This window comes from Mesoplodon mirus, assembly GCF_964341445.2.
Source record: "Mesoplodon mirus genome assembly, chromosome: 3".
Lineage (NCBI taxonomy): Eukaryota > Metazoa > Chordata > Mammalia > Artiodactyla > Ziphiidae > Mesoplodon > Mesoplodon mirus.
In genome coordinates, this window is record NC_138978.1 from 35113699 (window position 1) to 35140781 (window position 27083).

Below are 27083 nucleotides of genomic sequence, written 5' to 3' on the forward strand. Positions count from 1 at the left end.
CTCAGACCAAAAATTCATGTTATACTTTCCAAAACTTAAAAAAATACATTTTTTCACAGACACCTGGGATTAGCTGTATTGTAATTCTGTTATTATAAATAATTGAAAGCTTAGTGCATTTAGAAATCAAGGGCTAGTAAAGGAAACCTAACTGTAATATGCGAGGGGTTTGGAGAGGCCAGAAGTGAGAGAGACTTTGGTTTGGCCCTAGAAATTATCCATGTCAATTATAAAAATGCAAGAAATTAACCTCTGTTTGATCATGTTGATTCTTTGATTAGAACCAACAGCTTCTGCTTCTCTAGAGAATAAGAAGTTTCTCTTCTTTTTTCTTTTTCTTCCTTTCCCCACTTACCTTAGGATTTGAAACAGCCCATGGCTGAGAGGAAATCTCAGCTGGATGCACTTGCCTTTGATATCCAGTTCTTTATCTCCGAGCACGCCCAGGACTTGCCTCCTCAGCAGAACCGACAGATGCTAAGGCTTCTGAATGAACTGCAGAGGTCCTTCCAGGACCATGTGGAACAGACCGCAGCCCAGGTGGATGCCTTGCAGGGCCGTCTTCAACAGATGGAGCAGGCAGCCCGGCTTAAGGTCAGGCTGAACCAGAAGCTGGGCTCAGTTGGTCTCTGGGATGTCCTCTATCTTTGGGTTTTCTGGCCAGACTCCGTTTGTCATGATTCCAGGAGCCTGCGTTTACCAGTTTTGATTGGTTTAGGCCAGTTTGGTTCTGGTCCAGGAGGCAGCTCTTCTGGCTGTTTTTCTTGCTGTGTTTTTGGTTTTATGTGTGTGTGTGAGAGAGAATATGTGTGTTTACATGTGTATGCATGTGCAAGTGTTTTCTTTTTAGTGAGACTCTACTGTCACTGTGTCTCACTGTCTCTGACTTTCAAATGAAAATTTTGTCTCTAGCCCTTATTTCGCCTACTCTCTCCCTCAGCATTTTTTGAGGACTGTTAGGAGCATTTAGGTACTCTGAGCTCTTGAGAAGAATGGTCCTGAAATCAGTTTTATTCTGGGGCTTTTCAAATGATTGACAGTAAGATTCCTTGACCACCTTCAAACAGCTGACAAAAAGATTTTTATCAGAATCATATTAATTTTTTAGCACATTTGAAATTATTATTTTCTAGCACCGTTCTTTACACTGTTGTGCCCAGTGCTTATTCAGTTATTGGAAAACTGTGTGTAGAAGCACTCTTGATATATTTTGGGGGGTGGGAGGAAACAACTAATCATCTCACCACCTTCTATCCCAAGCCTCTTCTTGCAAGACTCAACATAATTGCATTAATGGTAACATCATAACCTCATAATACCAAGAATGATGCTTATGCCATTTCTGCTGTTTGAATAATAAGTTGGAATTCAGCAAGATGATACTAGAATTGTCCTTGATGCCAGCAAAACTGTCTCAGGGTCTCTTTTATTAAATATTGTGCAAAGTAGAATTGAGCTTTTGAGTCAGGCTTAAAGGATATTAAAGGCTTAAAGTCAAGTCTATATGTCCCTTATTACTGCTTAGTTGTTTCAACTGTATTGAATTTGAAGTAAAATATTAATGAAATATGTTAGGTTACCTTCCATATCTGGAAATTTGCAGTGTCCTCACTTGGGAATTTATATAGCCTGGTGTAGCTTATGGATAATTAACGAAATAGCGTTGGTCTGGGCCACCTTAAGACACAGCCCACATCCAGGATAGGCTCCTGAGCTGCAGAAGGTGATACAGTTGCATGTGAACATTCTCTCTAAGCGTGTAATTAATTCCACAATGTTTATTAACCTTGTTATTGTCAGAAATGCTCTGCTTCTCTCTATATTTGCCCTGAATGCATGTGTATGTCTGTGTGTTAACTTGTTTGCTTTGCTTTTTTCAGATTCAGTCTGCACCCATCCTAACCCATGAAGATCCTGTTTTACAGCTGAAGAACTCTTAGGAGTTCTCTTCCAGAGCCCTTCTATTTGTCCTAAAGAGGGGGAGAGAGGGCCAATTTGGGCACCTGTTTGTAAGTGCAGGTGACTAAAACACCATCAGAAGGTAGAAACTGGTGGAAAACGGTTCTAGAAGGATGGTCAGGAGAACACATCATGCTCAATTGCTCAATCAGGTGCTTCAGTGTCGTGCGACTGAGAGGTCTGGAGAAAGGATCAGGCACAGAAGCGTACTCCCTCCTCCCCCCTGGGCTGGCTTTTCTCTTGGGTTGCTATTCTGGGGCAGTTCCCTTCTTCTCAGAATAGTCAAGCCCTTCATGCCTGGCATGTAATCATTCCATTTAATGGGTGTCTGCATTTGTGAGACATTTGATTTATATAAAATCAGCTCAATTACTAAGAAACTCAATTAGCTTATAAATTATCCAGTTTCTTGATTTTTACTCCTTGTCTAGTCCTTCTAATTTTCCATATTATGACTTAACATGTAGTGTATCATCCAGTTCCAATAGAATTGATCAGAACCGCTAATTTATTATTACCTCCAATATCATCTGTGGATTTTAAGCATCTGGGCTCTCTGTTCTCCATTTCCAAGGATAATAACAGCAGTCTGGCAAAGGAGCTTCCAGACCAAAACCTGGGAGTGTTCTCACCCTAAATCACCCCTGATTATAATCCCAACCATAGCCCCAGATTAACAGACAATCCAATTGAGGGGAGCTTTCTGAATATGATTTCTGTGCCTTTTCCTCCTCTAGTCTCCCACCAACTTTTCCATCCTTGAGATATAACCTTCCTGTTTTACATTTCAGGGAGTTATCTTGTATTTATAAAATGAGAATCATTAATTGTCTCTTGGCCCCTTTGCATTTTAATTAGACCCTGCAGAAACAACAAAATACCTGTCACCAGAAACTGGAGGATCTTTGCAACTGGGTAGGACAGGCAGAAAGAGCATTGGCTGGCCATCAGGGTAGAGCCACCCAGCAGGATCTCTCTGCTTTGCAGAAGAACCAAAGTGACTTGAAGGTCAGTAAGAGTTAACTCATTTTTTTCATTCCTTCAAGTATTTATAAAGGCTTGCTATGTGCCAGGCACAGTGCTTAGTGCCAATAACATAATGGTAAACGTCCCTGCTCTCATGAAGCTTACAGTGTAGTGGAAGAGACAGACATTACACAAATAATCACAAAAATGAACATATAATTTATTCAGTATTGTATCTATAAAGGAAAAGTTACATAAGAACATATAACAGAGAGACCCAATCTTGACTTGGATATCAAGATTACCTTAAAGAAGTGTCACTTAAACTGAGGAACAGAGGGTACATAGGGGTTGATGCATGAAGGTGTGGGAGGAAGAAGAAAATTGCCAGGCAGAGGCCTGTACATCAGTCTGGAGGTGGGAATGAGGTCGAGCACAGTATATTCAAGAGCTGAAAGAAAGCTAGTTCAATTGGACTGCAAAGAAAAAAAGGAAGATTAGTGAATGATGAGTCTGGAGGGTAGGACCCAGATCACTCTGGGCCTTATAGGCTACATTAGGATTAAGGAGTGATAACCAAGAGAGTTATAAAGGACCAACCAGGCCTCAACTCTGCTAGAATCCTGTTATCAACTCTTCTATATAGAATGATCTCTTTGAGGATAACTCATTGAAGAATAAAAATCATGTTTATGGGCAGTCTCATTTTTTGTCTTCACTAAATATCTTCTTAGAAATTTAAATTTAAATTTTTCTTAGAAAATTAAATGTTAAAAAAGTTTCTTAATTAAAAAGCATTTAAAATTTTATTATCTCCATTGGTTTAGGCATAAACCTTAAGCAAATTATACTCAGGGACATAACGTCAGTTGCAGATAATGTTATCCTAGTCATTCATCTTCATGCTGTTGAGAGGTCTTAGAAGTTCTAAAGTTGAAGCCTCTGCCATCCTGTTTTCATGTGTTAAGGATTTTCAGGATGACATTCAGAATCATGCCACCTCATTTGCCAGTGTTGTCAAAGACACTGAAGGGTTCCTGGAAGAGAACCAAACTAAGCTGAGCCCCCATGAGTTGACAGCTCTCCGGGAAAAACTTCATCAGGCTAAGGAGCAGTATGAGGCTCTCCAGGAAAGGACGAAGCTGGCCCAGAAGGAGCTGGAGGAAGTGGTGACCTCAGCCTTACAGCAGAAGACTGAAAAGGTAACCAGACTGCTATGATGCTTGGTATTTTTCAAAAAAGAAAATTTTGGTACCTACACAAATAAAAGGTAATGAAGGAAAACTGCTTTACAGAGAGCATAGAATCACAAAAAAAGGTTAATTCAGGAGCAGATCTGTGAGTCAATATTTATTTTTATAAGAAACATCCTGAAGGACTTTAAGTCAGGAATAGTTGGTAGTAAGTTCATATTCCAAATCATCACCACCATCATCATCATCATCATCCTTGGGGAAAAAGCAAATGGCATATTTCTAACATGAATCTGGACTGGTGATCCAGGGGTCCTAATGAAAATACCTGGGCAGTATTAATGGGCCTCAAGCTGCCACTGTAGTTTCAGTGGGAAGTCATGGCACTGGGATAAACCTAAAAGAAGGTAAAGTCTCATGGTCTTCTGCACCCCACTCAGCACTGGCTTATTGAATCAAAGTTCTTTTTCTGGCTGTGAACTTGTACACTAATGAGGGAGGTAGAGAATGTGGAAAGAGAAGTAAGTTACCTGAAGATGAATTCTGAAATACATGAATATATCACTTGGCATAACCTGTTTTGTTAAAGTACTTGAAGAGTCAGAAAATAGAATTTCAGAGACAAGTTTCAGAATTCAGTGCTCTACTTGGCAGAGAAAATGCTGGGAGTAGTCTGCATTTTCCTTAAGGAAGAACAGAAAGGTAATTGAGTGTGACCGTGCTATTTTTTATCCTACCAAGGCAGTGTATAACTTCTGCGTACCTAGAAAGGATTCCATAAAGCTTGGAGGTGCCAGGACTAAATCATCTCTTTAAAAAGCCCTTTCAAATCCTGGGATTTGCCGCCCTCCTGCTCCTTTATTAAAAGCAGTAAGATATAGATCAAATTTAGGGATTGTTTTAAATAATTATTTTTCAACAGATTTAGAAGATGCTTATTTTTCTCTGTGGGTGCAAAGACTGTTTATACCCAGCCTTAGAGCTGCTGCTGCTGCTTTTTTTTTTTTTTTTTTTTTTTTTTTTAAGCCTAAATGTCTTCCCCTGTACTTAACCTTTGGTTCATAGCTGAGTATCTAAGGCCTTCTCACTAGACTCCCCCTGTGGCTTTCAGAGTAAAGCAGCAAAGGAACTGGAAGAGAACAGGAGTAAGATCGATGCTCTCTTGGATTGGCTGACTTCAGTGGGATCATTGGGTGGACAGATGGAGCAGCTCTCAGGAGGTAACCTGGAGAAAGGAGCTTTGGATACCACTGATGGTCACATGGGGGTGAACCAAGCCCCAGAGACGCTGGACAAGCAATGTGAGAAGTTGAAGGTGAGCATGTTAGCTTGTTCTTACAATGCTGGGTGAATCTCTGCTCCTGGGCAAGTCACCATAACCTCCTGCCCTAAATCCAGTGAGCACTTCTCAGTTCACATCTTCTTTGATTTCTCAGCAGCCTTGACAGTCTTGACCACTCCCCTTGAAATAGTTTCTCCCTTGTTGCCGTAGCACTATCTGCCCTGATAATCCTCCTCCCTTTCCTCTGGCCAGCTTTTGAAATACTGATATGCTTCTAGGTTGTAGCCTAGGCCTCTTCTCGTCTTTCAGAATATATTTTCCTTGGGTAATCTCATCCACGCACGACACTTCACTTCCCATTTGTACTAGTGGTTTCCATGTATATATTTGTCTCCAGCCCAGATGCCTGCCCTGAGCTTCAAACCAGTGTATAAGTCCATCTGCCTATTTGCAACTTGGAACCACAAGCACCTCAACCTGAGAAATAGACCTCCTGTTTTCTAAAATACCCCTCCCCCATTGAACATGTTCTCCTTCCTATATTCCCACTCACTTGCCTGGACTAAACATCACCCTAGATTCCTTTCCTTCCCTCACTCTCCCATATTGAATCAGTCATCAAATCCCACGCTTCTTATAGCTCTTTTAAAATCATCCACACGTTTTTATCTCCATCGAGATATTATTGCAGTTCAGACTACTATCAGCTCTCACTTGTGTTATAGTAACTTCTACTGGTCTCCTTGACTCTTGGCTTTTACCCTCCAATCCATTCCCACACTATTAAGTGATCTTTTTAAGATGCTGTGTCCCTGCTTAACCCTTTTAATAGTTCCCTGCTGCCCTTAGGAAACTATTTCTTACTCATCTCTACTCATCTATTCATTCAGCAAATATTGAGGGCCTGATGCATGACAGGTATTAGAGATAAACCAGTGAACCAGCCAGATCCACCATCTCTAAGACATTAACTGACATATGCAGGTATATTGTATTACATGATTGAAAGACTATTTAGGGAACTTAGAAAACACACGGATCACATATGTTAGTGATACCTTTATAGCATACAAAACTGGTTTAGCTGAAATGCTTCTGTTGAACAGCCTGTGTGGGCCATTGCCTTATTTTGTATTCATAGGATTTCTGCCTCTTGCATGCTACTTCTGTGCTTGGAAGATCCATTGTAGTGTGTACCCTAAAGCCATGACAGTCTTGGCACAGAGCAGAAATGGTCCTGCTGTCACAGGGGCTTCCTGATACTGCTTGCTGGCAGCTCCATCTAGGAAGGACACTGTCTTACCTGTGGGTGGATGAGAGTGGGGACATCTGGGCAGTATACAGACAAGCTGTAGTACTGTCCCTTACTGTCTCTTTGAGCAGGATATATTTGTCACCCCAGCTTCCCTGAGATGACGTCGGAAGCTGAAGCTATCAGGTTGCTATTGTCCTTCTCTAGGGAGTTGCATAAACAGTAAGATAGTTAAGAACACTTACTGAGCTCCCGGTGACTTCTGTTAGACTCAGGAAGAACATTTTAGGAACAAAACCAAGCAACCACAACTGTCCTAAAAGAACTTACATTCCACTGAAACAGAAAAAAGGCCTACATGTCTGTACATAGACATAACACATACAAATAAAACGTACAGATTACCTACACTATCCAGAAATACAGTTTATTCTCACTAATATACAAATTGTTTATTTAAAGAATTAATTTTCCAACATTTTTTCTAGTAGGGACAGTCTTCAAGGATATGTGAATGACACATTTCACAGCTTAGCATTTGCAGTTTTTATGCTGTCATATGTATGACTTATGCAGCTTACTGTCTCCTTCCATCAGTGTGGGTAGTTTTAGTTGGCCATTTGTACCTTCTCTTAGATCTGGGGTAGTTTACTGAAGAGAGTCGGGTTCAAGTCACAATTTGTCCCTTAACTATCTGCATGACCTTAGTCAAGACATACAACACCTTTTTGGTATTCACTTATCTCATCCTTGATATGGGAATTATATGGTCGGCCTACACTACAGATGGTGGCATGAGTATTATGAGATAATACATGAAAACTGTCAGATCCTAGATGAGTCAGTTCATCTGGGATTAGCAGATGGCATAATGCATAGAGAGTGAGAGATGTTGATGATTTCTGAGGAGCTGGAAAAGTGACCTATTGAGATCTCTCCCTACTTCTAGCTGTAGACATAAACAAGTTATTGTGGTGTCCCCACTGATTGTCCTTTGTTTGGGGGGATTTTTGCCAGGCTCGTCACCAAGACTTGCTGTCTCAGCAGCAAAATTTCATCCTGGCCACCCAGTCTGCTCAGGCCTTCCTCGACCAGCATGGCCACAATCTCACACCCAAGGAGCAGCAGATGCTGCAAGAAAAGCTCAGAGAACTAAAGGAGCAGTATGTGACTTCCCTGGCCCAGTCAGAGGCAGAACTGAAGCGGGTGCAGACACTACGGGATGAGCTGCAAAAGTTTCTGCAGGATCATCGAGAGTTTGAAAACTGGCTGGAACGGTCTGAGAAAGAGCTGGAGAACATGCACAAGCGAGGCAGCAGCCCCGAGGCCCTTCCCGCCCTACTGAAGCGACAGGGGAGCTTCTCGGAGGACGTAATTTCCCACAAAGGAGACTTGAGATTTGTGACTATCTCAGGACAGAAAGTCTTGGACACAGAAAACAGCCTTGAGGAAGGCAAAGAACCATCAGCAACTGGAACCTTAGTGAAGGACAAGCTGAAGGATGCAACAGAAAGATACAGTGCTCTCCATTCAAAGGTAGAGGAGAGGTGCCTGGCAGCCCCTGGTGAAACAGTCATGGCAGCCCTCACACAACTGTGGGTGGCGTCTGGGGCTTACAATAAGAACCTCAGACACAGTGAACAAGCTGATTTGTAGATTGACCATGGGTAGAATGAGTTATGAGTGTGTATATAGAGGCCCAGGGGCTCATGCCTGATCTGAGCAATATCCAGGGGTATGTCTCACTGCGGTGGTGAAGGTGGAAGTGCTCACCTCCCTGTGTCCTGACCAGCAGCCATGGCCTCCCAAGAGACAGAGCACAGGGAGACTTAAACCAAATACACAGTCTTTATTCCTGGACAGAACATCTAGGGTAAATCCTTATCTTCCTCCCTATCACAGAACTCCCTTTAGCTCCCAAGATATAGAATCCAGTCCGTTTTTCTTACCTCTCTTGTGCTTTTTGCCAACATCTTTCACCCCCAAAAAGGAACACGTTTTGTACCTCTCAGTCCCCACCTTTGCCTGCAACCTGATGTATATTTCTTTGGTGGCTTGTCATACAACTAAATCTTCCCAAGTATATAATAAAGTGGGGGTGGATAGTATGGATCAAACAGTCAGGACCCCACTTACAGAAAATTGTTGCTACCATCTGTCTGTGGGGGCCCACAGTAACCTTGACCGTAGTTACAGTCAGTTCCCTGTAACATAGCCAGACCTCTTTGGACTGTGCCTGGGAAGCTGCTGCCTTTGGCCTGACCCACTTAAGTCTGCTTTCCCTTCTTTTTTTTTTTTTTTTTCTTATGGCACAGTGTACACGACTGGGCGCTCACCTGAACTTGCTGCTAGGCCAGTATCAGCGGTTCCAGAGCAGTGCCGAAAGCCTGCAGGCCTGGATGAAAGCTTGTGAGGCCAATGTGGAGAAGCTCCTCTCAGAAACTGTTGCCTCTGACCCTGGGGTCCTGCAGCAGCAGCTTGTGACCACAAAGGTGAGCCAATACACAAGCTGTTGTACTGCATGGCTTAGAGTGGCTTCAAAGCGAAGCAAATGCTTGCATAGGTTAAAGGCAGTGGTTGGGATGCCTTGGACAACATATGATTCCTAAATACTTTATTCTGATGTCTGTGGCTATGGATAAACAGAATTTATTCTCTAAAGCTGCTCAGTAGCTCTCGATCCCTAGAACCAGCTTTGATTATGCACTGTGATGGTTTTCTTTTGTCTTTTTTCATGGACAAGCAGCAGTTGCAGGAGGAATTGGCTGAACATCAAGTACCCGTAGAAAAGCTCCAAAAAGTAGCTCATGACCTCATGCAAATTGAAGGGGAGCCAGCCCCAGACCACAAGCATGTTCAAGAAACTACAGGTATGAAGCAGCAATAGCCAGAGTGTTCCCCTAATTCCTAGTATGTGCCTCTGTTCTATGACATATCACATTGTGTTGTACAAGTATCTGTGGTGCTAGCTAGGGGCTGTGGATATAAACACGAATAGCTCACCTTCTAATGAACTTTATTCTTACACCATATGAGGCCTTCATGGTCTGACTTCAACCTCTTTTCCCCAGGCACTCGCCTTCTAGCCACACCCGACTTCTTTCCTCTCCCAAGTCATTTCCTCATTACGTTACCCCTGAAGTTTTTCCTATTGCTTAGCTGCTAATATTTATTGAGTCCTTACCATGCATGATGAAACCTTGCTCATGCGTCAAGATGTAACCGGGAAGTTACTTCCTTTGTAAAGTCCTGACACCACCCCCATCCCGACCCCCAAGAAGACGTAAACGATAAGAAATAATCACTCTTCCTTCGGGTTTCTCTAGTACAGTACTCCTAGCGCCGACAGCACTGACGACTTTATTATTATGGTTAGTCGAGGTGCCTTCCACTACCAGCGCTCTCTTTTAGAGTGTTAAGGTTTGTAGGAGGTGGGGACTTTCTCACAATTATCTTGAGTCCTCAGCATCGAGCACAACTTCTGGCACTTAGTAGGTGCTAAATATGTAATGCTTCTTGAATTTGGTTCAAATAGTGATGTATTTAGGCTTATTATTCTTTCTGTTTGTTTTGATTTCTGTTGTTATTATAACTAACCTGTACACTTTAAATACGTTTTCTTTTTAAAGTGCAACACAAAAATTGTCCTCACTCTCTCTTCTCACGGCCTTTAATTTCCAGATTCCATACTCAGCCATTTCCAAAGCCTCTCCAGTAGCTTGGCAGAGCGCTCTGCTCTGCTGCAGAAAGCCATTGCCCAGTCTCAGAGTGTCCAGGAAAGCCTGGACAGCTTGTTGCAGTCCATCAGTGAAGTTAAAAATAACCTGGAAGAGGAGAAGGTGGCACCGCTGTCATCAGGAGTCATCCAAGAAGCCCTGGCCACTAACATGGTGAGACCTGTGCCCCAAGAGTTAGCATAGAGGGTATATTTGCCATGTTCCATAATGACATCATTTTGAAAAAGTATCAGGAAAAGAATTCATTTCCATGAATCTTCTAATAAGACTTAGAAATGTTGACTAATCCCTGTAAAGGTTTGTCGACCCAATTTCCAAACCATTGGTAAGCTTGAGGAAAAGTGGTGATGGCAAAGTCACTGGTCGCATGGGGTGGAGAACTAAGGGTATTGATGGTATTCTGAAGTTTCAGTTGCAGTCCTCCAACCCTCCTTGAGGAGGTGAGCATGTAGTTACTAGAAGCTTATTAGTTTGTGGCTGAGATATCCTGGAATAAGTGAGCCAGGAGCTGACAGATGTGTTCTTGATGACAGAAATTGAAGCAGGACATTGCTCGGCAGAAGAGCAGCTTGGAGGCCACGCGTGAGATGGTGACCCGATTCACGGAGACATCGGACAGCAACTCGGCCGCAGTGCTGCAGGGCAAACTGGCCGAGGTGAGCCAGCGCTTCGAACAGCTCCGGCTACAGCAGCAAGAAAAGGAGAGCTCCCTAAAGAAGCTTCTGCCCCAGGCAGAGATGTTTGAGCATCTCTCTGATAAGCTGCAGCGATTCATGGAAAACAAAAGTCGGTTGCTGGCCTCTGGGAATCAGCCAGATCAAGATATTGCACATTTCTTCCAACAGATCCAGGTGAGGATATATCTGCCAGATGGGCAGAATAAAGGGGAAAGAAAGGCAAGGAAAAAAATGTATTTACTGAACACATAATATGTCAGTCAATGTACTGGAAACTTTACCTGCATTGTCTTAAAGAATTCTCACAGCCATCCTGTAAGCTAGATATTGTTTGTTCAATTTTTTAAAACACAGACTAGATTTATTTTTCACTCATATTACATGTTCAACCCAGATCAGCAGGAGTACTTAGCTCATCAAGGTCACTCAGTCTTTCAAGTTGATGGAAACTTCATCCTGACATATGTTTTCATGATTACTACTGCAAGGGGAAGAGGACATATCATATCCATTTACATTTTGTTAGTCAAAGCAAGTTTCACATGACCATAGCTGACTTTCAAGGGGGTGGAGAAATGTAATCCTACCATATATCTAGTAGGTGCAGAGCTGAAAATCTTTGTTGAAGAGTTATTACCGCCCGTAGATTTAGGTGTATATCCAGGAGCAGAATTGCTGGGTCATATACCTGCCTGTACTTAATTTGACCAAGTAGTAGCTAACTTGAGCTCCAGAATGGCTGCACCTGCCCACATTCCCACCTGTAGTACCTCAACATTGCTGTATTCTCACATCTCTGCCTTGGGTTTATCCAAGTATCTAACATTTTCCATATTATACTGCGATCTCATTGTTTTGTTTGGTTTGCTCTCCTAACTTTTTGCTTTTTGTTTTGAAAAATTTTAAACTTACGGAAAAGTAAAAGGAACAGCATAATAAACATCAGCATACTTTTCACCTGGATCCACCAATTGCTGTTTTTTTCTCTCTTTATAAATATATAAAAGAATATCACTATGGGCTTCCATTTTCATTATCATCATTGTTCTTTTTTATGCTCAAACGTTTTCAAATTTGGTCAATGGGTGCCCCTTTAAGCTGTCTCCTGGTATCTTTTTGACATGTCCCTACCAGTATATGAGTACTCTCTTACTTTCTGGCACAATAAGATGTGTCACAGTCACCTTGTAGTTTTCCTGTCCCGTACCTGAAATCACCTGTTTCTCCAAGGAGCCCTATTTTTACTGGGGAATTGTAATTAGATATCAAAATCCAGATAACTAGATGAGCCATTAGGATGTCATTGCTTCTAGGTCCTTTAAGTGGACAGGATTAGGAAATCTTGAAAGTTTTTAATATCATGTATTCATACTGATAATCCAGCTCCAACTCAACACCATAGGATTCTTCCTCCATTCCCTATTTGTATCTTCCTCTGCCTACAGGGAGAACCCTTGTTTCCAACAACTTAATATATTATTTGCTATATCCTACAATAAAATAAGATCACTTTGGAATTACACTATTATTTCTACCAATAACAAACCTACTAAGTAAAATTCAAGATTTCTTTAGATTTCTTTTTGTCTTGAGACTCTGACCTACTGTATCCTATGTTCAAAGTTACCTGAATTTTTTTTCCCTGTAATTTCTTATATAATTAGCTTTCTTTGTTTCTATTTGTATTCAACTCCAGGATTTTATTTTTCTTTGTAAAGTTTTATTTTTAAATATTGGAAACATTAAGAAAGCTCAGATTTTCCAAGACTGCTTTCTAAAGGATCAACAGTTGGCTAAATTCTCATGGAATAATAATATCTATCTTGAAGAAACTACTTTGGGAATTAAAAAGTATCGGAGGTTGGAGATTGGTTTAAGATGGCAGAGTAGAAGGACATGCTCTCACTCCCTCTTGTGAGAGCACCGGAATCACAACTAACTGCTGAACAGTCATCGACAGGAAGACAGTGGAACTCACCAAAAAAGACACCCCATATCCAAAGGCAAAGGAGAAGCCACAGTGAGACAGTAGGAGGGGCACAATCACAATAAAAGCAAGTGCCATAACTGCTGGGTGGGTGACTCACAAACTGGAGAACACTTATACCACAGAAGTCCACCCACTGGAGTGAAGGTTCTGAGCCCCACGTCAGGCTTCCCAACCTGGGGGTCTGGCAACAGGGGGGAGGAATTCCTGGAGTATCAGACCTTGAAGCCTAGTGGGATTTGATTACAGGAATTAGACAGGACTGGGGGAAACAGAGACTCCACTCTTGGAGGGCACACACAAAGTAGTGTGCGCATCGGGACCCAGGGGAAGGAGCAGTGACCCCATAGGAGACTGAACCAGACCTACCTACTAGTGTTGGAGGGTCTCCTGCAGAGGCGGAGGGTGGCTGTGTCTCCCCGTGAGGACAAGTACACCAGCAGCAGAAGTTCTGGGAAGTAGTCCTTGGTGTGAGCCCTCCCAGAGTCTGCCATCAGCCCCACCAAAGAGCCTGGGTAGGCTCCAGTGTTGGGTCACCTCAGGCCAAACAACCAACAGGGAGGGAACCCAGCCCCACCCATCAGCAGACAAGTGGATTAAAGTTTTACTGAGCTCTGCCCACCAGAGCAACACCCAGCTCTACCCACCACCAGTCCCTCCCATCAGGAAACTTGCACAAGCCTCTTAGATAGCCTCATCCACCAGAGGGCAGACAGCAGAAGCAAGAACTACAATCCTGCAGCCTGTGGAACAAAAATCACATTCACAGAAAGATAGACAAGATGAAAAGGCAGAAGGCTATGTACCAGATAAAGGAACAAGATAAAACCACAGAAAAACAAGTAAATGAAGTGGAGATAGGCAACCTTCCAGAAAAAGAATTCAGAATAATGATAGTGAAGATGATCCAGGGCCTTGGGAACAGAATGAAGGCAAAGATCGAGAAGATGCAAGAAATGTTTAACAAAGACCTAGAAGAATTAAAGAACAAACAAACAGAGATGAACAATACAGTAACTGAAATGAAAAATACACTAGAAGGAATCAATAGCAGAATAACTGAGGCAGAAGAATGGATAAGTGACCTGGAAGACAGAATGGTGGAATTCACTGCTGTGGAACAGAATAAAGAAAAAAGAATGAAAAGAAATGAAGACAGCCTACGAGACCTCTGGGACAACATTAAACACAACAACATTCGCATTATATAGGGTTCCCAGAAGGAGAAGAGAGAGAGAAAGGACCCAAGAAAATATTTGAAGAGATTATAGTCGAAAACTTCCCTAACGTGGGAAGGGAAATAGCCACCCATGTCCAGGAAGCGCAGAGAGTCCCATACAGGATAAACCCAACGAGAAACACACCGAGACACATAGTAACCAAATTGGCAAAAATTAAAGACAAAGAAAACTTACTGAAAGCAGCAAGGGAAAAATGGCAAATAACATGCAAGGGAACACCCATAAGGTTAACAGCTGATTTCTCAGCAGAAACTCTACAAGCCAGAAGGGAGTGGCATGACATATTTAAAGTGATGAAAGGGAAGAACCTACAACCAAGATTACTTTACCCGGCAAGGATCTCTTTCAGATTTGATGGAGAAATCAAAAGCTTTACAGACAAGCAAAAGCTAAGAGAATTCAGCACCACCAAAGCAGCTCTACAACAAATGCTAAAGGAACTTCTCTAAGTGGGAAACACAAGAGAAGAAAAGGACCTACAAAAACAAACCCATAACAATTAAGAAAGTGGTACTAGGAACATACATATCGATAATTACCTTAAACGTGAATGGATTAAATGCTCCAACCAAAAGGCACAGGCTTGTTGAATGGATACAAAAACAAGACCCATATTTATGCTGTCTACAAGAGACCCACTTCAGACCTAGGGACACATACAGACTGAAAGTGGGGGGATGGAAAAAGATACTCCATGCAAATGGAGATCAAAAGAAAGCTGGAGTAGCAATACTCAAGCAGGTAAAATAGACTTTAAAATAAAGAATGTTACAAGAGACAAGGAAGGACACTGCACAGTGATCAAGGGATCAATCAAAGAAGAAGATATAACAATTATAAATATATATGCTCCCAACATAGGAGCACCCCAATACATAAGGCAACTGCTAACAGTTATAAAAGAGGAAATCGACAGTAACAAAATAATAGTGGGGGACCTTAACACCTCACTTACACCAATGGACAAATCATTCAAACAGAAAATTAATAAGGAAACACAAGCTTTAAATGACACAATACACCATATAGATTTAATTGATATTTATAGGACATTCCATCCAAAAACAGCAGATTACACTTTCTTCTCAAGTGCGCACGGAACGTTCACCAGGATAGATCACATCTTGGGTCACAAGTGAAGCCTCAGTAAACTTAAGAAAACTGAAATCATACCAAGCATCTTTTCTGACCACAACACTATGAGACTAGAAATCAATTACAGGGGAAAAAAGTGTAAAAAACATAAACACATGGAGGCTAAACATTACGTTACTAAAGAACCAAGAGATCACAGAAGAAATCAAAGAGGAAATTAAAAAATACCTAGAGACAAATGACAATGAAAACATGATGATCCAAAACCTATGGGATGCAGCAAAAGCAGTTCTAAGAGGGAAGTTTATAGCAATACAAGCCTACCTCAAGAAACAACAAATATCTCAAATAAGCAATCTAACTTTACACCTAAAGGAACTAGAGAAAGAAGAACAAACAAAATCCAAAGTTAGTAGAAGGAAAGAAATCATAAAGATCAGAGCAGAAATAAATGAAATAGAAACAAAGAAAACAATTGCAAAGATCAATAAAACTAAAATCTGGTTCTTTGAGAAGATAAACAAAATTGATAAACCGTTAGCCAGACTCATCAAGCAAAAGAGGGAGAGGACTCAAATCAATAAAATTAGAAATGAAAAAGAAGAAGTTACAACAGACACCACAGAAATACAAAGCATCCTAAGAGACTAACTACAAGCAACTCTATGCCAGTATAATGGACACCCTGAAAGAAATGGACAAGTTCTTAGGAAGGTATAACCTTCCAAGACTGAACCAGGAAGAAACAGAAAATATGAACAGACCAATCACAAGTAATGAAATTGAAACTGTGATTAAAAATCTTCCAACAAACAAAAGTCCAGGACCAGATGGCTTCACAGGTGAATTCTATCAAACATTTAGAGAAGAGCTAACACCTATCCTTCTCAAACTCTTCCAAAATATAGCCGAGGGAGGAACACTCCCAAACTCTTTCTACGAAGCCACCATCAACCTGATACCAAAACCAGACAAAGATGTCACAAAGAAAGAAAACTACAGGCCAATATCACTGATGAACATAGATGCAAAAATCCTCAATAAAATACTAGCAAAAAGAATCCAACAGCACATTAAAAGGATCATACACCATGATCAAGTGGGGTTATCCCAAGAATGCAAGGATTCTTCAATATATGCAAATCAATCAATGTGATACACCATATCAACAAATTGAAGGAGAAAAAACATATGATCATCTCAATAGATGCAGAAAAAGCTTTCAACAAAATTCAACACCAATTTATGATAAAAACCCTCCAGAAAGTAGGCATAGAGGGAACTTACCTCAACATAATAAAGACCGTATATGACAAACCCACAGCCAACATCATTTTCAATGGTGGAAAACTGAAACCATTTCCACTAAGATCAGGAACAAGACAAGGCTGCCCACTCTCATCACTATTATTCAACATAGTTTTGGAAGTTTTAGCCACAGCAATCAGAGAAGAAAAAGAAATAAAAGGAATCCAAATTGTAAAAGAAGAAGTAAAGCCGTCAGTGTTTGCAGATGACATGATACTATACATAGAGAATCCTAAAGCTGCTACCAGAAAACTACTAGAGCTAATCAATGAATTTGGTAAAGTAGCAGGATACAAAATTAATGCACAGAAATCTCTTGCATTCCTATATGCTAATGATGAAAAATCTGAAAGAGAAATTAAGGAAACACTCCCACTTACCACTGCAACAAAAAGAATAAAATACCTAGGAATAAACCTACCTAGGGAGACAAAAGACCTGTATGCAGAAAACTAAGACACTGATGAAAGAAATTAAAGGTGATACCAACAGATGGAGAGACATATCATGTTCTTGCATTGGAAGAATCAATATTGTGAAAATGACTATACTACCCAAAGCAGTCTTCAATGCAATCTCTATCAAATTACCAATGGCGTTTTTTACAGAACTAGACCAAAAAATCTTACAATTTATATGGAGACACAAAAGACCCCAAATAGCCGAAACAGTCTTGAGGGTAAAAAATGGAGCTGGAGGAATCAGACTCCCTGACTTCAGACTGTACTACAAAGCTACAGTAATCAAGACAATATGGTACTGGCACAAAAACAAATATAGATCAGTGGAACAGGATAGAAAGCCTAGAGATAAACCCACGCACCTATGGTCAACTAACCTATGACAAAGGAGGCAAGGATATACAGTGGAGAAAAGACAATCTCTTCAATAAGTGGTGCTGGGAAAACTGGACAGCTACATGTAAAAGAATGAAATTAGAACACTCCCTAGCACCATACACAAAAATAAACTCAAAATGGATTAGAGACTTAATGTAAGACCGGACACTATAAAACTCTTAGAGGAAAACATAGGAAGAACACTCTGTGACATAAAGCACAGCAAGATCCTTTTTGATCCACCTCCTAGAGAAATGGAAATAAAAACAAAAATAAACAAATGGGACCTAATGAAACTTCAAAGCTTTTGCACAGCAAAGAAAACCATAAACAAGGTGAAAAGACAACCCTCAGAATGGGAGAAAACATTTGCAAACGAATCAACGGACAAAGGATTAATCTCCAAAATACATAAACAGCTCATGCAGCTCAATATTAAGGAAACAAACAACCCAATCCAAAAATGGGCAGAAGACCTAAATTTCTCCAAAGAAGGCATAAAGATGGCCAAGAAGCACATGAAAAGCTGCTCAACATCACTAATTATTAGAGAAATGCAAATCAAAACTACAATGAGGTATCACCTCACACCAGTTAGAATGGGCATCATCAGAAAATCTACAAACAACAAATGCTGGAGAGGGTATGGAGAAAGGGGAACCCTCTTGCACTGTTGGTGGGAATGTAAATTGATACAGCCACTATAGAGAACGGTGTGGAGGTTCCTTAAAAAACTAAAAATAAAATTACCATATGACCCAGCAATCCCACTACTGGGCATATACCCAGAGAAATTCATAATTCAAAAAGACACATGCACCCCAGTGTTTATTGCAGCACTATTTACAATAGCCAGGACATGGAAGCAACCTAAATGCCGATCGACAGACGAATGGATAAAGAAGAAGTGGTACATATATACAATGGAATATTACTCAGCCATAAAAAGGATCAAAATTGGGTCATTTGTAGAGATGTGGGTGGATCTAGAGACTGTTGTACAGAGTGAAGTAAGTCAGAAACAGAAAAACAAATACCATATATTTTCACATATATGTGGAACCTAGAAAAATGGTACAGATGAACCGGTTTGCAGGACAGAAATTGAGGCACAGATGTAGAGAACAAACATATGGACACCAGGGGTGAAAGTGGCAGGGGGTGCTGTTGGTGTGATGAATTGGGAGATTGGGATTGACATATATACACTAATAAGTATAAAATGGATAACTAATAAGAACCTGCTGTATAAAAAAATAAAATTCAAATTAAAAAAAAAGATAGCTCAAAAGTCAAAACTTTTCAAAAAGTTATATTCAGGGTGTAGGAAAGTGAATAAGCATATACTCTCACTATCTTCCGTGTGTCTTCTATCCCATTCACCCCCACAGGTAATGGATTTCACATTTATTATTTCTATTTCTTTTTTCCAAAATAAACACACCATTTCCAATTCTTCGTTACACAAAAGTGGGTACAATACATAATCTTTTGCACTTTCCTTTTTTACTTAATATGTCTTAGAAATCACTTAATTCATAGATAATCCTCCTCTTTTTTTGTTGTTTTTTAACTATACATTCATTTTGAGGATGAACCGTAGTTTATTCCACCAGACTCTTGTTCTGGTTGTTTCCAAAATTTTTCTATTAAAAATGACACTGTAGTGAATAATTTTGTGTTTTTTCCCTGTATTATTGGAAGTGTATCTTCAGAGTAATTCCTAGAGTGGAATTGTTGCATCAGAGGTTAAACGGTTGTGTGGTTTTGTTAGATGTAGCCAAGTTCCCTCCATGAGGATTTCCCCATTTTGCATCCCTAGCAGAAGCGTATGACAGTGCTATGTATTTCCCCTGCAGCCTCACCAATAGAATGTATTGTCAAGCATTTGAGTTTTTGCTAATCTGATTAATAAAACATATCTCAGTGCGGTTTTAATTTTTTATTTCTTCTCTAAGTTGAATATATTTTTATACATTTAAGAGACATTCATTTGTAAATCATTGGTTCATGTATTTTGCTATCTTCTGTCAAGAGTTTGATCTTTTTTTTTTCTTTCAACTTACAAGAGTTCTGTATTAGGGAAATTAGTCCTTTATAACATGTTGGCAATATTTTCTCACAGTTCGTCCTTTGTCTTTTGACTTTGCTTATGGTGGTTTTGGCCATATAAAAAAATTTTTTTTAATTTTTACACAATAGATTTTATCACTTTTTTTTAAACTGAAATATAGTTGACATACAATATTATGTTAGTTTCAGGTGTACAACATAGGGACTCAACATTTAAATACATTATGAAATGATTACCTTGATAAGGCTAGTAACCATCTGTCTCCATTCAGAGTTATTACAGTGTTATTGACCATGTTCCTTATGCTGTATATTACATCCCCATGACTTAACTTTATTTTATAACTGGAAGTTTGTGCCTCTTAATTCCCTTCACCTATTTCACCCATTCTCCTAACCTTCTTCTCTCTAACAACCACCTGTTTGTTCTCTGTATTTATGAGTCTATTTTTGTTTGTTTGTTCATTCACTTGTTTTGTTTTTGAGATTTCAAGTATGAGGTCAACAGTATTTGTCTTTCTCTGACTTATTTCACTTAGCATGATATACTCTAGATCTATCCATGTTGTCACAAATGGCAAGGTTTCATGCTTTTGTATGGCTAATATTCCAGTGTTTGTGTGTGTGTGTGTGTGTGTGTGTGTGTGTGTGTGTGAGAGAGAGAGAGAGAGAGAGAGAGAGAGAGAGACATCTTCTTTATCCATTTAGCTTTATATTCTGGGCTTTCTGTTCTGTTCCATTGATGTATATGTCTGTTTTTGTGCCAGTATAGTACTGTTTTGATTACTGTAACTTTGTAGTATAGCTTGAAACCAGAGATATCACTCTTTCATTGAAGTTGTATTTTTAGTCATAGTTTGAAAGCCTTTTGCCACACCCAGGTTATGATGGAATTTAGCCACATGGTTTCTTTTTTTCTTTTCTTTTTTTTCTTTTACATTTGAATACTTTAACAATTTAAGTGTATTTTTTTTTTTTTTTTTTTGCATTACGCGGGCCTCTCACTGTTGTGGCCTCTCCCGTTGCGGAGCACAGGCTCCGGACGCGCAGGCTCAGCAGCCACGGCTCACGGGCCCAGCCGCTCCGCGGCATGCGGGATCCTCCCGGACAGGGGCACGAACCCGCGTCCCCTGCATCGGCAGGCGGACTCCCAACCACTGCGCCACCAGGGAAGCCCCTTAAGTGTATTTTTGAGGTATAGTATAAGGTATGAATACAAGTTCATCTTTTTTCAAAGTTCTGTATAGTTATTCCCAATATCATTTATTTGAAAAGTCTGTCTTTACCCCAGTGATTCGAGAATCTGTCTTTATCACATATAAAATGTCTTATGTATTGAAGTTTATTTCTTGATTTTCTATTCTATTTCCCTGGTCTTTCTATTCATTAACAATAGCATACTATTTTTAATTCTAGAGGCTTTCTGGTATGTTTTACTATCTGGTAAGGCTAATCTCCCTTATTTCTTTTTTCTTTTTCTTTTTTTTTTCTTTTTCAGGATTTCTCATAGCTATAATTGTACATTTATTTTTCCATATGAACATTAGAATCAATTTTATCAGTCCTAGAGAAAAAAGTTGGTATTTTTGTTTGGTTCACATTACTTTACTCATTCACACATGCATATATGCACACATAGATGCATACATACACATACACACATAGCTTTATGGACATCTTTTGTTTTTTTCCAGGTCTGCTTTCATGTCTTTCAGAAGTCTTTTAAAGTTCTATTTATAAAGGTTTTGTACCATTCCTAAAATTGTACCTTTTGTGTTGCTATTATATTATTCTTGATCTTTATATGTTGATTTTATATTCTTGCTTATTGGATTACTTCACTGTTCAATTTGGTTGTATTGTTGATTCTCTGAGGTTTTACAAATATACTTTCATGTAATCTGCAAATATAGTTTTACCTCTTCAAATTCTTATGCCACAAATTGTTTTCTCCTACCTGATTGCATTGGCTAATATTGTCAATACAGTGTTAAATAATAGTGAAGAGTGTGTTTACCTGTTTTAAAGAAGAGACAGACTGCAGAAGCTTAGAGAAGTTCAGTAGCTTAAGATCACAAGCTAGTAAGTGGCAAAGCCATGATTGACTTTCAGGTCTGTTGTACTCCAGAAACTTCCATTCTTTTTATTCTGTCATGCTGCCTCTGGAATCTTTAAAGATTTGTTTAAAGGAGACAAGACTCCTTTGTAATTTCCAGCCACTCTCAGGTGGATTGGAGAAATCCTACATATTTAATGTTTTGATCTAGCAGTTGACCCAGTGAACATGCCTCTTTTCTTGCTCCCTCTTTTTCTACAAGTAAGGGAGAACATGCCCCAGCTTTAATCTAGATATCTTTCATTCTTTAGAGTCGTTATTTACAAGGACCAGAGGACTGAATACATCTCCTTGTTTCCTTGACAGGAGCTCAATTTGGAAATGGAAGACCAACAGGAGAACCTGGATACTCTTGAGTACCTGGTCACTGACCTGAGCTCCTGTGGCTTTGCCCTGGACCTGTCCCAGCACCAGGACAGGGTACAGAACCTCAAAAAGGACTTCACAGAGCTACGGAAGACAGTTAAAGAAAGGTGAGTTTTCATATGTATGGATCAGTGTCATGGAGCTAATTTTTTCTTGCTGTTGAATGAAATGACTTTCTCCTCCTTCCTTCTTCACCAGAAAAGATGGCATCAAAATTCTGCTACTGAGCCATAGGAGATTGGAAAGTGCCTCTTTCAGACAAAGCTCTTCAGTCTACTTAATGCTTAGTGGTCTTTCTGTTAGTAAATAGTGAGTTCCTTCTCAGTAATGGGACTCAGTTCCCCCTCAGTACAATCAAAAGCCCCAGGTCACCTGGACCAAACAGAACAAATTTGGGGCAGCAAGTTGGGTTGTGGCAGGATTTGAAATAATGAGAAAATTGGAAGAGCCTTCCCAGACATAATTAAGGATTATATTGGAACTCACACTGCTTGTTTTGACCACATTTAAGTTGCTGTTACGGAGGAGTTTCTGGATTCTTCTTTTAAGGCAAACATGGGAATATACAACAAAGGTGGATGACTTCAGGTTATTAGCTCACAGTTGAAAAGCCATAATTCCTCCATTAGAAAGCCTCATGTGGGTTTAAAAGCTTGATAAGACTTCTCTTGGTTTAGCCATAAATATCTCGATTTAGCAGATGACGGCTTTAGTGACTAGAGGAAAGCAGTTGCTGAAATCACCACTGTAAGCAGCGGTTATTTAGTGCAGGTGAAAGGGACAGGACAAAGGCCAAGAAGACTTTGTTTTCCTTGCCCTCAGCTGAGGGCTGTTTAGCTATATGAAGAGCCAGGATCTCTGCCTTGAAGTCTAATAGATGTGACCCTTTCCAAAACTTAATTTCAAAATTGAATTCTCCTTTCTCCTTGATTTATTTTACTCATTGGTGTGCTTAGCCTAACTTCTCTGAGCTTCAATTTCGGCATCTTCCTTGTTAAAGGAATTAGCATTTGAATTGGGCCTTGAAAGAGTCAAATACCTAAAAAGTAGCAGAGCTGGCCTTGAGATCCAAAGCCTGCATTCTTTCCATTGTATCATAGTACCTAAATAGCAGGCTCCCGTTAGTTTTTCTCATTTTCACTTTAACCTAGAGTAAGATTGAAGACTCCTTACCCCAGAAATGTCCAAACAAGGGCAACAGATTCCTTAGTTTGATGCTCTCCTACATTATATGTGGTTGTTTAGCCAAAGCTGCCATGGAAAAGATTATGAGAAGGAAAGGCCCTGTTAGGAAACTGATGCCTAGAGTCCTAGAATGAATATAGTTTTAGTTCACGTTGACTTCTTTACAAGCTTAGTCTGGCAAGTAACAAATTGTCTCTGTTGACAGAGAGGAAGATGCATCATCTTGCCAGGAGCAATTAGATGAATTCCGGAAGCTGGTTAGGACTTTCCAGAAATGGCTGAAGGAAACTGAAGGGAGTATTCCACCTACAGAGACTTTCATAAGCACTAAAGAGCTGGAAAAACAGATTGAACACCTGAAGGTAGGTGAACAAAGTCTCTCCAGGAATCAGGCTGGACAGCAGTTTGGAATCTTGTGTGGACTCATTTCCACCTGTGGTGGGCAAATGGTGTGAGAAATCCAAGTTATCCATGTGTATCAGAATAGCAGTTCCTCCATTTTCTCCACGTGAGTCCAACCTACCCCTACCCAAGCACTGAGCACCAAAACATCTCCTATTTAAAAACCAAAACCAAAAAAGTAATCTGGGAATGATATCTATAAAGTTTCAGCTGTCTTGGGGATGCCTGTCTTGCTGTGGTAGATCATAAAAAAGACAGTTGTCAGAGTCCAGTCTTGAGAAGATTACGCTCTCGTTGTATGTTTGAGAATTAGACAATTATATGTGAGCAAGTGACCAGATATGTGATCAGAAAATTGAGGAGAGAATTTCTCCTCAACTAGTAAAGGAAAAGTTACTACAACTAATAAAGGAAAAGTTACAGATCAGATGGTTGGAAGGTACCTGCATGGGTAGCATCAGCCTTTCTCCCATCTGTTGCAGAATCCCTTCTCTCCTGTATTTGGTTCATAGTCATCCAGCTCTGTGTGCACCTCTAACATGTTTCTTATTTTTGTTGAAACCGGTCTCCAACTAACTCTCATGCATTTGTCCTTATTTTCTTAGTAAAACAGGATTTATCTTGAATAGATGAAAGAGAAGAGCTTTCACAGAGAGAGTGCCAGGAGCATTTGCTGTGGGGAGTTCCCTAGGACAGAGGTTCCCTGATCTCTTGGTTCATGGTTCCGTTTGTGTTTCAAGACATTTTTCATAGCATCTCAAGGCAAAAAACAAACAAACAAAAAAACACCCAAAAAACTGAAAAACCTCACTTACTAAGTGGTCAGGTCCAAACAGCTTAGCAGTAGTTGTTCACATGGTGTCCAACAGATGTCACTGTTTTTCCCTCAAAAATTTAAAACATCCTGTGAGTCAGTGCATAGTTTGGGAACTGTTGGCTCTTTGGAATCAAGAGTGACTAATAAAAGAACTGACACACTCTGAATTGACAAGGTTCAGTTTGAAGTTCGGCAGCATGAGCTTGCCAGATGTTCATGGCTTGATGTCTTTCTCTGCTGCTGCTTTGCAGCTTGAAGTCAAAAGCAGACTAAGTAGATTGTGAGGGAGATTCAGTATGGAGGAAGGGATTGAAGGCTAAGATGGTGTCCCAGCTTGGAAAAGAGTAAAATTCTACTTCTGTAGCAGGCAGTTCACAGCTTAGAGACAACATGATAGAGACCAGATACTTTTGTCTTAGAGCAAATGCCATTGTTTCCTAACAGCTTTCTGTGGTGGTTTGAGCTCTGACTTCAAACCCAATATAAAATTCTGTAGCCTATGATTCTGTATGTTTCTCTCCATTTCAATATCTAACTCCTCATTTTACCCTCCAATTACCATTTCCTTTATATTCTTTACAAGCATGGTATTCCCTTTGTCCACCTGGCAAACTCTGATCTTAACTCCAATCTTTCCTCTCTCCAGGCAGAGTTAGATGTGTCTCCTTTTGTGCTCTCAGAGTCTAGTGGCTGTCCATATTTCTGTAATAGCATTTATCACATTATAATGCCACTGATAATCTGAGCTCTTGGTTTTAGGAACTGTGTCGTAAGCCTATTTCGTATCCCCAGTGTTTGGCACAATGCCTGGCCTATAGTAAGTGCTCAAAAAATATTTGCTTGATGAATGAATGAGAAGGGCCTGAATATTCCAGGATATCATTCTCCCACATCTTGGCTGGCTCAACCAAGTTCTGGAAATGGCTGAATAAATGAGGATGATTGCTTAATGCTTATCAAAACTTTTAAGGAGTGTATGTAGAACAGGTGTCCCTACTTATGAGGAGAAAGCCTCCAGATATTACATTTTGTGATTTTGTTCTTTAAACAGGGTCTCCTAGATGACTGGACAAGTAAGGGAACTTTGGTAGAAGAAATCAATTGCAAAGGTACTTCTTTAGAAAATCTCATCATGGAGATCACAGCACCTGATTCTCAAGCCAAGACAGGTGAGTGCAGGCTCTTGAAAATGTAGTGAATAAACATCATTCTTCCCTTTGCCCTTTGGTGATGACCCCTTATTGAATAAACATTAGAATCAAGGTTGGATATGAAAATCAAGGATGTTTCATGAAGCAGTCTTCCCCTCAACCCGATCTGTTTTCCCATTTCCTTTGTAACATTGCTCCATTTTGCAAAACCCCTTCCGGTGATGGGAAAAAGTAAAGGGACTAGTTGGCCCACTTAGAACTGTCAAATGAACATAGAAGGATTAAAATAGGATTTTCCATCTTGAGGAATTTCTGTCTTTTAAATATGTGAATGGATGGCTATGCATTAACTTTAAATTAGGGTCAGCCCTGGAGGGTATAAGCATGATATCTTGGGAGAGGCTAAGTGTTTAGGAGTCAGTATTGGTACACCAGGAACTGACACACTTCTTGGAAGTGCATACAAAGATTGTGCCCAACTATATGAATTATCTCTGCCTACAAATTAATTCTTTCAAACAAAATGCATTCTGAGCTCACAGTCACTTGCTGGTTGTCAATTGGGATCTCCTAGGTTTTATTACCAGACTATGTTAATGCACTCCTATAGTCACTTAAATAGTAAGGGCAAAGTTTACTTTCTTTTTTCCTACTGAGAACGTCTACTTTCCTATTGTATCCTAAAGTTTAAAGAAGTCTTGGAACTATCTAGAAGTGACAACATTTCAGAGATTTGGTGACTTTCATATTCTAACACTTAAATTTCAAAGTTCATTGACTTATTAGTGTGTGACATCACCCAGCAAACTTTTTCTATAAAGGGCCGTAGAGTAAATATTTTAGGCTTGTGGGCCATATGGTCTCTGTCACACTACATGTCTCTGCCATTGTAGCACACAAGCAGTCATAAACAATATATAAATGAATGGGCGTGGCTGTGTTCCAGTAAAACTTCACATACAGAAACAGGCGGAGGGACAGATTTGGCTGGTGCACAAAAGTTTTCTGACTTCTGGACTAGATCAGTGGTTGTTCGAACTTTTTAAAGTACTGTAATCTTTTTTAAAAATAAATCTCTTGTAGAGCTATAAGACAAATTAAAATATAAGTGAATTTATAGCATTTATCTATTATGAAATTCATCAATGAGAATATTGAGGCTATTGGGACTTCCCTGGTGGCACAGTGGTTAAGAATCTGCCTGCCAATGCAGGGGACAAGGGTTTGAGCCCTGGTCTGGGAAGATCCCACATGCCGCGGAGCAACTAAGCCCGTGCGCCACAACTGCCGAGCCTGCACTTTAGAGCCCACGAGCCACAACTCCTGAGCCCATGTGCCACAACTCCTGAAGCCCGTGCACCTAGAGTCTGTGCTCTGCAACAAGAGAAGCCACCACAATGAGAGGCACGCTTGCCGCAACTAGAGAAAGCCCATGCA

The 27083-nt window shown here is 40.2% G+C and overlaps 1 protein-coding gene across 18 annotated transcripts in view; it reads left to right on the plus strand.

Moving 5' to 3' along the window:
• Positions 1-27083, plus strand: part of MACF1 (microtubule actin crosslinking factor 1) — a gene marked incomplete at its 5' end in the record, with an annotated part of 343589 nt that overhangs the window by 222308 nt on the left and 94198 nt on the right. For 14 of the 18 annotated variants that reach the window (XM_082612369.1, XM_082612354.1, XM_082612360.1 and 11 more), the window contains 12 exons: positions 361-594; positions 2818-2967; positions 3894-4127; positions 5230-5433; positions 7670-8188; positions 8968-9144; positions 9399-9522; positions 10334-10542; positions 10923-11240; positions 22032-22198; positions 23482-23638; positions 25547-25664. In XM_082612369.1, the coding sequence (XP_082468495.1) occupies positions 361-594; positions 2818-2967; positions 3894-4127; positions 5230-5433; positions 7670-8188; positions 8968-9144; positions 9399-9522; positions 10334-10542; positions 10923-11240; positions 22032-22198; positions 23482-23638; positions 25547-25664 (2611 nt within the window). The remainder of the gene's footprint in view (positions 1-360; positions 595-2817; positions 2968-3893; positions 4128-5229; positions 5434-7669; positions 8189-8967; positions 9145-9398; positions 9523-10333; positions 10543-10922; positions 11241-22031; positions 22199-23481; positions 23639-25546; positions 25665-27083) is intronic. The other 4 variants (XM_082612359.1, XM_082612362.1, XM_082612361.1 and 1 more) reach the window with 1 other exon arrangement.